Consider the following 12,687-nt stretch of genomic DNA (forward strand, 5'->3'; position numbering starts at 1 on the left):
CCAAGATTTCTTTCTCAGTGGGAGTGTAGTTGACTTCAGACCCTCTGTAACTTCGACTCCAGAATCCCAGTGGTCGGCCTCGGGTCTCGCCAGGCACCTTCTGCCAAAGGCTCCAGGACAGACCATGGCTCCCGGCTGCAGAGTAAAGCACATTCTTTACCTCTGGTCCTGTCCTGACTGGTCCCAGGGCTACCGCATGAGCGATCTCCTGTTTGATCTGGGTGAAGGCTTGCTGCTGTTCAGGGCCCCAGCGGAAATCGTTCTTCTTGCGGGTTATGAGGTAGAGAGGACTCACAATCTGGCTGTACTCAGGGATGTGCATTTTCCAAAAGCCTATGGCGCCTAGGAAAGCTTGCGTCTCCTTCTTGTTGGTTGGTGGAGACATCGCGATGATCTTATTGATGACCTCAGAAGGAATCTGACGCCGTCCGTCTTGCCACTTTACTCCCAGGAACTGGATCTCTCGGGCAGGTCCCTTGACTTTGCCCTTCTTGATGGCGAAACCGGCTTCCAGGAGAATTTTGATGATTTTCTCTCCTTTCCCAAATACTTCCGTCGCTGTGTCCCCCCACACAATGATGTCATCAATATACTGCAGATGTTCTGGAGCCTCACCCTTTTCCAGTGCAGCCTGGATCAGTCCATGGCAGATGGTGGGACTGTGCTTCCACCCCTGGGGCAGTCGGTTCCATGTGTACTGCACACCTCTCCAGGTGAAAGCAAACTGAGTCCTGCACTCTGCTGCCAGAGGAATGGAGAAAAAGGCATTGGCAATATCAATGGTCGCATACCACTTTGCTGCCTTGGATTCCAGCTCATATTGAAGTTCCAACATGTCCGGTACAGCAGCACTCAGTGGTGGTGTGACTTCATTCAGGCCACGGTAATCCACCGTCAGTCTCCATTCTTCACTGGACTTACGCACCGGCCATATAGGGCTGTTAAAGGGTGAGTGAGCCTTGCTGACCACCCCTTGGCTCTCCAGATCCCGAATCATCTTATGGATGGGGGCCACAGAGTTTCTGTCAGTGCGGTATTGCCGGCGATGCACTGTTGCTGTAGCAATTGGTACCCGCTGTTCTTCAATTCTCAGTAGTCCTACAGCAGACGGGTTATCTGAGAGACCGGGCAGGCTATTCAGTTGTCTTATGTCTTCTGTCTCTACGGCTGCTATCCCAAAAGCCCAGCGATGTCCCTTCGGGTCCTTGAAATATCCACTCCTGAGATAATCTATGCCGAGGATGCATGGGGCGTCTGGACCAGTCACAATGGGGTGTTTCTGCCACTCATTCCCAGTTAAACTCACTTCAGCTTCCAGTACAGTCAGCTGCTGGGATCCTCCTGTCACCCCAGAAATGGAAATGGATTCGGTCCCCACATACCTGGATGGCATCAGGGTGCACTGAGCGCCGGTGTCAACCAAAGCCGTGTATCTTTGTGGGTCAGACGTGCCAGGCCATCGGATCCACACAGTCCAATAGATCCGATTATCCCTTTCCTCTACCTGGCTAGAGGCAGGGCTCCTCTAATCCTGTTTTTGGTGCACGATGTTCTTCTCCTGTAAATGTGTTCCTGAGGTCCCTTCAAGAGGATCAGTCATATTATCACTTCCATTCTGTCTGGAGTTCTGTCCACAAGAGACTGGGGCAGTGTTGTACCTAGATGAGCCTCCTGAAGTGGATGTTTCCTTTTTCAATTCACGTACCCGGGCTGCTAAGGTGGAGGTGGGTTTCCTATCCCACTTCCTCATGTCTTCCCCATGCTCTTGAAGGAAAAATCAGAGGTCACGTCGTGGAGTTTGTTTTCTTTCCCTGACTGGAGTACGTCTACTCCTGATGGCAGAGACTCGGGTTGGTTTTGGTGTGGCATGGAAAAATCTTTCTGTGAGCTCTTTCCTTAGTTTCTGATGGCTCTCTTCAATCAATCTCCGGACTTGCTCAGCCAGGTTTGTTTCTACCGATGAGACCTGGGTGCGTAGTGGGGCGGTGACAGTGTCCTCATAAATTCTCAGTTTGTTTGCTAACACGCCCACCTGGTCTTCGCCTTCCCTCCACTGCAATGTTGCCAGGTAACGAGAGTATATCTCTGGTCCGAGCCGCGCGAATCTTAGCCACATTTGTGAAGTGCACCGGACATTATCTGGGTTCTTGGGGAATCTCTCGTTGTCTGAGAAAATGATCTCTAGCACGGCCAATTCCCTCAGGCATCGGATACCTTGTTCTATTGTGTTCCATTTCCTTTGGTGCATCTGGAGGTCTTCTTTGCACAGGTATCTGTCCCGTACACTCAGCAGCAATCGCCGCCAGAGGCTGAGAGTTTCCTGGGTTTTCCCAATCCCTTGGTCAATGACCACATCCTGAGACAGGGATCCCAGTTGTCTGGCCTCACTTCCGTCCAGAATAGTGTCATTAGCTGCGGCGTCCCAGATACGGAGCAGCCAGGTCAAGATGGACTCATTTGCCTGCCGGGTGAATTCCCTCCGTAGGTCACGCAGCTCCCCCCGGGATAGAGAGCGAGTGATGATCTCTGGCTCTGTCTCTTCTGCTTGGTGAGATGGTCCTGCCGCATCCTCATCAGTCGCTGTGCGGACTGACTTGCTCTTGGATTTCTTCTTCTGGACGGGGGCAACCGCTACTGGCTTTGGCTGTTCTGATTCGGCAATGGTCTGTGTTGAGATGTCGACTGCTCTTTTGGTTCTTTTCCTCTTGCCTGCTGATTTGCTTCGTTTCTCCTCCTCAAGAAGACAAAGTATTTTTCTGTTCTTCAGCATGAGGTACACTGTGCTGGTCGCAGAGAAGAAAGAAAACAGAACTAACAGGAAGATTATGCCATCCTTAGCATCCAGAAAGAACTCAATGTTGTCAAAGATGGCTGTGCCTGGCCTGAAATGCTGGAAGAAACCACTCTCTCCTCCTAGCCCCAGAGGGTGGGTGCGATTGCTGAGGAGGTCCCAGACGAAGCAGCTCAGGTTAGGCCAGGCAGACAAAGTCGAGTATATATTCCGAATGGTATTCATCGCCTCACAGGTTACCATGCAATAGGCATAATAAAGCAATACAGCAATTCTCATGCCATTCCCTGGTCGCAACAGGAGCAATGCAACGGGTAGATAGTTTCCCATTTGAGGGAAAATATAAAGGGTAAGATACATTACCCACATAGACAGGCTGAGCATCATGGTGATATGATTTTCTGTGTTTCTCCAGGTCGAGCCCCACGTTGGGCGCCAAAATATGTGTTGGTTTGAAAACAAACCAGTAGGAGATCACAAGTCAAGATTGAAATTAAAAATAAGTGAAATAATACAAGGAAAAGCACTGACAAAGTCAGATACAACTTAACACCCTGTTAGGGTGGTAGTAGCAGTCCAACTGAAGTAGTCCAGTTGAAGCGGTGATCTTGTGAAGGTTTAGTCTCTAGCTGAAGATCCAGTAATAGCTCTGGTCCTCTGGGAACCCAGTAGACAGGGCTAGCTCAGGCAGTTTTAAGGTTAGGTTATATCCAGGTGGGAACACCTGGCTCCTCCCTCCTGGGCAGAGCATTTCACAATGGGATGAGATAAGTCCATGAGTCACACGGTGGGTCTCTGATGGCCCATTGCCTGTCATGCGGGGTGGGTCGTTAACAGCTGATAATAGCTAACGGATGGCCCATTGCCTGTCATCCGGAGTGGGTGATAGCAGCTAATGGCCCACAGCTGGTGGTAATAGAATACTTAACTACATCAATATTGCAACCTAGGACAAGAACGAGGACAAGGGCAAGAGGCAACTACACCTGATTACCTATGTCTCAGCAAGGTATAAAACAGCGGGTTTTGTCATATGTGGAATTTCATTCTCAACAACTCCCTAAGTTTCACTTTAAGTCACATTTCTAAAACTACTTAAGCAAACTCTGCTGAATAATTTCAGAAGTTCCACGTTCCTGATAACTCAAAGGTGTTCTTACATATATCTTAAGGACATGTAATGAGAATGAAGAGTGAAACTGAACAGCCTGACCTATGATTGAGGAAATGTTTATCTCATAATGCATAGGTCAACTCACTTTGTTCTGTTCACCCAATTTTCCCACCTCTGAAGAAGGTAATAAAGCTCTGACAAAGCTTTGCTGTGATGACTTGCAAGACCTCATTATTATTTTAAGCAAACTGCATAACCTGGTTTTAATGTTTAAAATTTAGTAATTATGAACAAAATTCTGCTGTAACAAAACAATACTCTCCCAAGGTAAATAACCTCTTTTCCTGGGTCTCTCAAAATTAGCGATCATTATGATAGGATAAGAAGTCCATATATTTGCCACAGTTCTCTGACACACAAGAAAATATCTGGGTCTCACAGTTTTGGATAACTTGTGCAGAAGTCTTAGTCTAATCCAGGGTCTGCTGCTAACCTGTGTTTTATGTCCTTTTGAAGTACCTGTTAAATAATCTCATGCATAATCTGAGGAACCTTTGTCTTCAGAAATTTGTAAATTAAACTGTCACTGGATTAGAAAACAAAGGTTTTTGAAAGAAAAAATACATTGAGGTGAACATATCAAGAGTCAATTTAATCTTAATAAGGTTTGAATACTTCAGTTATTCTACAGAACCTATTTATCACTTACCCATCGGAAATCTTTTCCATCAAATTTACTAGCACTTGTAAACAGCACAGTTCTGGCCGGCATATTAATTCCCATGGCAAAAGTTTCTGTTGCAAATAAGGCCTAAATAAACAGACTGAAGTTAAAACACGCGAAGAAAGACACTCTCAGGCAAACATGAAAATAGTCAGAAATTGCTACACAAAACCTTTCTGGATTTTAATACATCTGTGCAGTCAATACAGGGAACACAGGCATATTCGATAATTAAAAACTGGACCAAAACCATTCTTTCCCTCCTATTTTTCCTGGGAAAATATGAAAACTAGATAGATGGGGCGATGTGAAAAACTCCAAAAGAAAACATAATGGATTATTATTAGAAATTATATTAAATTAGTAAATTATATTAATCAATAAAAATAATTAATGCCAATATTCAAGTTTGCAAGAAGAAAATAAGAACTAGCAATCCAAAAAAAACCACCACAACTTTCATCTAAGGTTATACTTTTCTGATTATCTGTCATTAGAACAACCAACAATCAGTTTGGTACATGTCCATGGTCATTCACATGAGAAAGATGTAACAAATTAGTTGAAGAAAATATTTAAGTCTGACATTTATAAGTTCAGATACTTTTGAATAAAATCCAGAACACTTAAAACTACGGCTGCAATTGTACAGATCTCCACTGTAACACTAGCACACACCCTGAGCTAAGGCGTACTTCTTGGATTTTTGGGATTACCAGCATGTATCCACAACAGAGAAATCACGAACAGACATGAAACATACCTTTATTAGGCCCTCTGAGAAAAGAATTTCTATGGTTTCTTTTAAGATAGGAAGCAAACCACCGTGATGAATACCAATTCCTCGTTTCAGAAGGGGAAGCACATGTTCAACCTGCAAGAAACATATAAAAGACCAGCAAACAAATTTTATCATTTTTTACTAAAACTTGTATGGAAAGCCTCAACATTGCCCTTAGTGTTCATGTAACCACTATTTCCCAATTTGAAATACAATAACCACCCCTTCAGTCTTGTAATATTCTGTCTGCTTAGAACCTTCTAAAGATGGCAAAACATCACTATGCTTAGTCACTATTCCATAAATTAGATTGCATATGCATCAATGCAAGTTTTTGAAAGCCTCAGCAATCAATAACTGCTACATCATACTGCACTCTCACTTGAACTATTTCCAAACTGTTTTAACCCAGGTCTACCACTTTATAAACTCTTATGTTTACTTAAAAACATAATTGGAAAAAATAAAACCAAGGGCAGGAACTCCACTGTTAATTCTGACATATGTGATCTGCTGGAATCACAACTGAAAGGAATCCTAATCATCTATTTCACAATGACAACAAGCAATGCAAGAGATACTAACACCTGGGGAGATGAATGAGATTATCCAGTTTTATAATTTCTGTATCCTCTACAAAAGACACATGGCTTCGTAAGTCACAGACAGTGGGACAGCAGCAATTCAACTCTCTTCAAAAGAACCCTCTTCAATCTCCACTCACCTGAGGAAGCTTTTTGTCTTCATCTGAGAGACAATCAATTGCATTATTGAACACTTCTTCAACCATCTTTTTTTCTTCATCTAAGAAGGCAATTTTGAAGACATTACAAAATGCACAGGGCTAATACCAGATGTAAATTAAGTGATACCACATTCTAGTATTTATAGAAGTTTATAATAAAAATTGAGTGGAATACTGCAAAGTCTACACAAAACCACCCACACTGGGTCAGATGATCAAGAGTTCAGTGTGCCTGGAAGAGCCAAACAGTAAACAGAAGCAGATGATCAGGAAAAACAGAACAAACCTTTCAGAACAGTCCAAACTTCAGCTAATTCCAAGCTTGGGATTTATCAAGCTTGAGTTTTATGTACGGTCTATTTCATAAAACTCCTTTGCTCCTCTTCCATCTACTAGTCCCAGTCTGGGACAGGGACATAGAGGCTCTTCCCTGATAACTCTCAAAGTTTACACCCTTTCCACTAAGTAGTATGAATATCAAGAATATACATTCAAAGGTGTGATTCTAAGAAAACATGAAAATGCATCTCTGCCCTGACACGTATCTTTAAATTTTTTGACAGAAACACCTGCATTATTCTGCACCACTGAACCAGAATGTGCAGACTGGAGCAAGTAAGCAAGCAAGAGCCCTGAACAGTTCACAAATGTGAAACAATAAACTGATTTACAACAAATTACTTGTTTTTTAAAAAACTTTAGATTTCCAAGAAGCGATAAGCATAAACTTATTTGCAAAGCTTGGTCTTAGTTCAACGTGAAAAAAATCTTGTTTATTTTTTGGTTTTTACTTTGAGGAGAAGGGGGAGGAAGGAAAGAAAGAAAACTGGATTGCATTGTCAAGAAAGAACAGTCTAGTGGTTTGCTATGCAGTTGTTTGGACTTTGAGAGCACACTATTTTTCTAACAGACTTAACATGAAAATTTTGGGAAACGCTTTTGTTATGATCAGTCTTTTCCCATTATAGACAGAATTTTCTAGGAACTCCTGTGTTATTATTACAATAAACAGCATAGTGGAGAAAGAAATAGTTTAAAATGGATGGACAGTTCAACATTGTAATAACCAAGTACTCTGTACACCAATAGCTTCAACTGAACACAGCCTGATGTACCGGTGTAGATAAAGGAAAAAAGCTGTATAGATTTTTCTTTTGTTTTTACAAAAAGTATTCCACAGCAAAGGTTATTATTTCATATCGACCTGCATCTGTGAATAAAATTCTGTCAAGATTTATCCGTACCTGTATTGAAATCTAACTTTGTCATCTGAAGTGCATAGGCTTCACAGTCTTTCTTACTGAAGCTAAAAATAATCACAGGTTGGAAATTCCTTTCCATTATCATCTTCACAATCTTAAAAACGTTTGAAGGACCTGCAGTGAGATTGAATTAATTAAATTAAATTTTAACACAAAAAGTATCTTATGGAGTAATCAAGACACAAGCGCAACTTCCACAGAACTTTGAAAAAAATTTGTACAAAAAATTACCACAGAATGGGTTCAAACTCACCTTTTGTCCCTCCTTTCCTGCCTTTCTGATCCCCTTTTGCTAAGTCTCCCGCATCTCTAAGCACTTGCATTGCTGTATTAAAATTATCTTCTCTGAAATCCCCCTAGATGCAAAAAAACAACCTTTGTAAGTAGTTTTTTACCCAGCCCACTTAAAAATACTTACAGCTTTGCACAGCCAGTGCCATTACCCCATATATACACAAGAAGAAGGACAAAAAGAATGCATAAGCTAGCAAGAGAGCTCACTTGGTCAGTGTCACAGCTCAGAACTACACTGGTGTGGCTCTGACATTACTGCCCATTGCTCCATCCACCACACCATCCAATACGCCGGACCTGCTGAATACCTAAACTGACTTTTAGGAATGTCCACACAAAACTGCACCACTCAATGAAGACCTGCCTTCAAGTGCAGAACTACTGTTTATGGGATTAGCAACTTCTGAGCATGTTAATGATAAATTTTAAACAAGTTAGTCCAAAAGCACCTGAAGAAACAAAAATATTTTTCCCCCTCAACCAAAAAAAAATTTAAACGCCACTATGGGTTTCTTTGAATGAGAAACAGTAGAAGGAACATCAACTACTTTGCAGATTTACAGAAAGCAGAATGCACTTTAGAAAACAAACAAGGATATGGGCACTTAAGACATCTCAGGGAAGTATTACTTAGCTGATTGCATGACATTATATAACAAAACCTATTTCTTGTGGATGACTCCAAAAATCTAAGGGCAATTCAGAGATCACCATTGCTCACTTGTACTTAATTTTAACAAAAACATCCTTTATACAGCCTAACCAAATTTTGCAAGAGCTCAAGCTTTAGACTGTTAAGTGAGGAAAACAACCTTTCAAACAAACTGAGCATTCCTTACATTTTCATCAACAACCAGATGAAGTCCATCTCCTCCTGCTGGAAAGATATAATGCTGCAGTGGAGTGGGTCGATAGTCGGTGTAAATCACATGGCAAGGCTTTAAAGAAAAAATTCACATAAACATTTTGTAACTGCATTGTAGTATCACTTCCTTAATGGAAAATTCAATACATTACTATTAAAATATGTGTCTAATGGCCAGAAAGTAAGGCTTTCCAAAACTAAGATAACAAATTTTCTTTCCTGACTAAGGATTTTGTGCTAATGATATTGCTTAAGGAAAAGAAAGTTTGCAAATGTTTTAAAACACAAGTTCGCTACAAAAAAATCTTTCCTGTGAACACAAGATAGGTAGTATTTCTGCATTATGAGACAAACGTAAAAATATTAACACCTTCTAAAATTAAAGGAAAACCTGTCAATCTGTATTTTTTAAGAAAAAGCCTGAAGTATGTCTAGAACACCTTTAAAGAGGCTCAAAATAAGACTTTTATGAGCATTTAAGGTTTTGGTGCATCAAGGAAGCTTGTTCAGGGAAAAAAATAAACCAGTATCTCCTTTAAAACATCAGATATTACATAAAAACCTGCTTTTAAAAAAACCCACAATCTAATGCTTGGCCAAACAAAGTTGAGGTTTTGTGCCAAGCTTAAATAGACATATTTTATACTATATTCCCTTCATCACAAACAACATAAGAATCAATCTCCAAGATATTTTTAAAATTAGACCAACTTCCTACTGATACTAAATCCCCCATTTCTAATTCACAAATACTTTGTTGTAAAAGCATGTCTTAGATAAAACAGAATAAAACTTAAAACCTAAAGGTTCTAGGACAGGATAGATTTCTTAAATTACACTTTTCTCACTTAGCTTGCAAGCATATACAGTATTTCACATGGATGTAGGATTCATTTTTAGTTTCTGCATGTTGTTTTTACAGAATTCAACCAAATTCTCCCAGTAACCCCTTATCAGCCCTCAGTAAATTTCTGTATGTTCACTTTGTTTCATAATTCAGTGTGCTTGTTGAAACCAGGCGGGTTAAATAACTGTGGAAAATAAACATTTAGAAAGAGCTCTAATGTTGCCATGTAGAAGCAACAGCCAGTATACCTGCAAAAGTAGGAGTAGAGCCAGAGAACCCAGAAGTAATCTATACCATCATCTATATGCAGTGAAATGACTAAAAAGATATTCAGGTCAAATTATCAACCAGACAGTATTATGACACAAGACAACAAGGATGGAGGTACAGCATATCAGAAATATAACCTGTTTGTGAAGATGGCAGATCCATTCAGCAAACTGACGGGCATTTGGAATAGTTGCAGAAAGGAATACATAATGTACATTATCAGGAAGCAAAATAATTGTCTCTTCCCAAACCACACCACGTTCTGAAAGGCACAAGGGAAATTCATGTGCTCAAACCATGCTCTTCATCTCTGAAGCCAAAGAACAGCATGCTTAAAAACAAAATTAGACAAAACCAAAAACAAGTCTCCCCTACACAAGTGGGATATATCAAATGCCCTCAAAGTTGTTTTTGCTTTGGCCAAGAAAATGCAAACTTCAACACACAATTAAATAACTCCAGTAGGAAACAAATTCCGAATTATTTATACACAAAGATGACTGATTTGAAAAGGGAAAATAGCACTTAATTCTTCAAGAGAAAAGGCAATTTTTCTTTCTTTCTATAAAAAACATTTGCAAACAAAAATAGTATATATAGGGTACCTGTATCTCTCATGTAGTGGATTTCATCAAAAATAACCCATGCAACTTCACGCATAACCTCAGAACCTCTGTAAAGCATACTTCTCAAAATCTAGAAATAGAAGTAAAAGTTGAGTCCCTTCACATGAAATAACATCAGTCATTTCCACTGTTACATGGACATCAGTAAGAAACTGCCAGAATTTTTGGTTCACATTTGCATGGATATATGAAATCATATCCTGCACAAAACATAAAAGCATTTAAAGGTATTTTCTGAGATGCTTCCCCAGTTCATTCCAATCTAACAAATCTCATTACATGAGAAAAACTGGTTTCCCTGAAAGTTACATGAAAGAATAAAACAACATATTTCTCCAAGTTTCTACACGGCAGGTAATTGTTACAGATCTACAGGTGTACTTCTGCCAAAGCCCTCTTTTTTCCTTACCCTAATATGTAACCTCCCTGTGATTAAGAGGAAATCTTCTGTCAGAAATCAAAACATCCTGCCTCTCCAATCTTTCCCTACCAAAAGTTTGCCTGTTCCTTTGAGGTAAAGGCAAAAAGAGGAAAATTCCAACTAATGGCTGCATTTCTACAACAGAAATTTGACAAAACTTTGTAAACAGTACTTTGTTACCAAAGGTGAAGTGCTGCCTATTCCTGAAGTTCTAGCACCTACTGTGAACCACCCAATTATCCTTCAAGGATTTTCCTCTTCCCATTTTGCCTTTCTAGAACAAAATACTAACCACAGGATTCAGTAAATCTGACTTTCAGCATTTCACACCTACAGAATACTCAGTGTCTTGAGCACTCAGGAAATCAAATCCTGACTTTCTCCATATTAGAATCAAAAAGTTCCTAACTTACAGTTCAAAAGCAAGAATTCAGAGATCTACCTAATTTTTAAAATAACCACAAGTTAAAACATTCAAGTGAGTCATAATGAACTTTAGAACATTTTCTACCCTAACTGGGAACTTTAATCTTTTAAAATTAGACCTTTCCAATCAAAACAGGTAGAAGAAAACACACAGATCATCAAGTATTAATGTATGATCTTACCTCTGTTGTCATTACCAAACAAGAAGCTGTAGGATTAATGGTGACATCCCCAGTCATCAAACCAACATCCTGAAATTCTTCATACATCTCACGGTACTTCTGATTACTCAAAGCTTTAATTGGACTTGTAAATATCACACGCTGCTTTTCCCTCAAAGCCAGGGCAATTGCATACCTGTATTCAAACAGGTCCATATTAACAGTTGTCAGGAAGACAGTCAGAGCACATTACTTTGCTTAAAAACAAAACAAATTGTGCAATTCAGAACACCACGAGAATGATACCCAGCATTTGAACTCATGCTCTAATGCATCTAGCATTTCTTATCTAGATTATTAAGGTCAATGCAATCTTAAATCAACTACATATGCATCTTTGGAGAGTGAAAAATCTTTGAACACCAAGTTAACTGATTTTTATGGACACCAGAGCACATGTAACATAATTAAAAAACTGTCACTGTCTCACAACAAAACCATTATTAAACATACTCTAATGTATCTTCATGTACATATCACTTCTCACTTCAGGTCAGCAAAGCCACTACACTGTCTGAACCAAACTCTGACAGGAAATTTACACTATCTTTTAAAAACTTCTTGCCCAATAAACACTAAGTTGCTGACTAAATCAAAGCAGTGCTTCTGTAAAAGCAAAAAAAAAACATCCAAGAAAGTCTTTATTAACTTTAGTTACAGCCAGGAGCTAGAAAACACAGGTATTCTAGATTTACACAAATCTGTATTGAAGAAACTTCCATTTCAATCTATACGGTAACACCTTGACAGTTTAAAAATAAAAGCTGAGCCTAAACGCAAATTAAGCCTTTCACTACCCACTGAACAATGAAAGATGTAATTATTATATTTAAGAGTAGACAATTAAATTCTAACACCCACAGAACTAAATGCTGTATCAAGAAACTGGGACAGAACAGCTGCTGATGGTTCAAGAAAGCGACAGAACGGACATCACACCGTTCTTTCATTAGAGCCTGTTAGAAAAGTACTTACTCGGCACAAACTGTTTTACCAGCTGATGTATGAGCTGACACTAGCACAGACTGGTTATTATCTACACAAAGAATAGCTTCCCTCTGGAAGGCATCAAGAATAAAGGGATATTCCTAGAAAGAGAAAAAGCAAAACCATTGTAGAATTTTAAGACAGACTTACATCTAATTAATTATCTGACTGATCGAGTGTGTAAATTAGAGGCAGAAATTAAATCCTGCAGCTACTTGTAATTTCCACTGATCTTAATCCAGTATTATGCAGTAACTTTGCACTTAAGTATTCTTACCCTTTTTATCATTTAAGTATTTTATTTTACCAAACC

General features: G+C 39.7%; 1 protein-coding gene across 2 annotated transcripts in view; it reads right to left on the reverse strand.

The window, feature by feature from the left end:
* The window catches only part of MTREX (Mtr4 exosome RNA helicase), a 49,200-nt gene that overhangs the window by 31,984 nt on the left and 4,529 nt on the right, over positions 1 to 12,687 (reverse strand). For both annotated transcript variants that reach the window (XR_014847080.1, XM_085043559.1), the window contains exons 5-14: positions 12,363 to 12,475; positions 11,349 to 11,523; positions 10,299 to 10,389; positions 9,831 to 9,955; positions 8,551 to 8,649; positions 7,671 to 7,773; positions 7,400 to 7,531; positions 6,135 to 6,214; positions 5,393 to 5,503; positions 4,615 to 4,716 (exon numbers count right to left, since the gene is read on the reverse strand). Coding sequence is in view for 1 of the 2 variants with exons in the window: in XM_085043559.1 (XP_084899685.1) it covers positions 4,615 to 4,716; positions 5,393 to 5,503; positions 6,135 to 6,214; positions 7,400 to 7,531; positions 7,671 to 7,773; positions 8,551 to 8,649; positions 9,831 to 9,955; positions 10,299 to 10,389; positions 11,349 to 11,523; positions 12,363 to 12,475 (1,131 nt within the window). In the remaining variant the exon portion in view is untranslated. The remainder of the gene's footprint in view (positions 1 to 4,614; positions 4,717 to 5,392; positions 5,504 to 6,134; positions 6,215 to 7,399; positions 7,532 to 7,670; positions 7,774 to 8,550; positions 8,650 to 9,830; positions 9,956 to 10,298; positions 10,390 to 11,348; positions 11,524 to 12,362; positions 12,476 to 12,687) is intronic.

This window comes from Lichenostomus cassidix, chromosome Z (assembly GCF_008360975.1).
Source record: "Lichenostomus cassidix isolate B80296 chromosome Z, HeHo_3.0, whole genome shotgun sequence".
Taxonomy (NCBI): Eukaryota; Metazoa; Chordata; class Aves; order Passeriformes; family Meliphagidae; genus Lichenostomus; species Lichenostomus cassidix.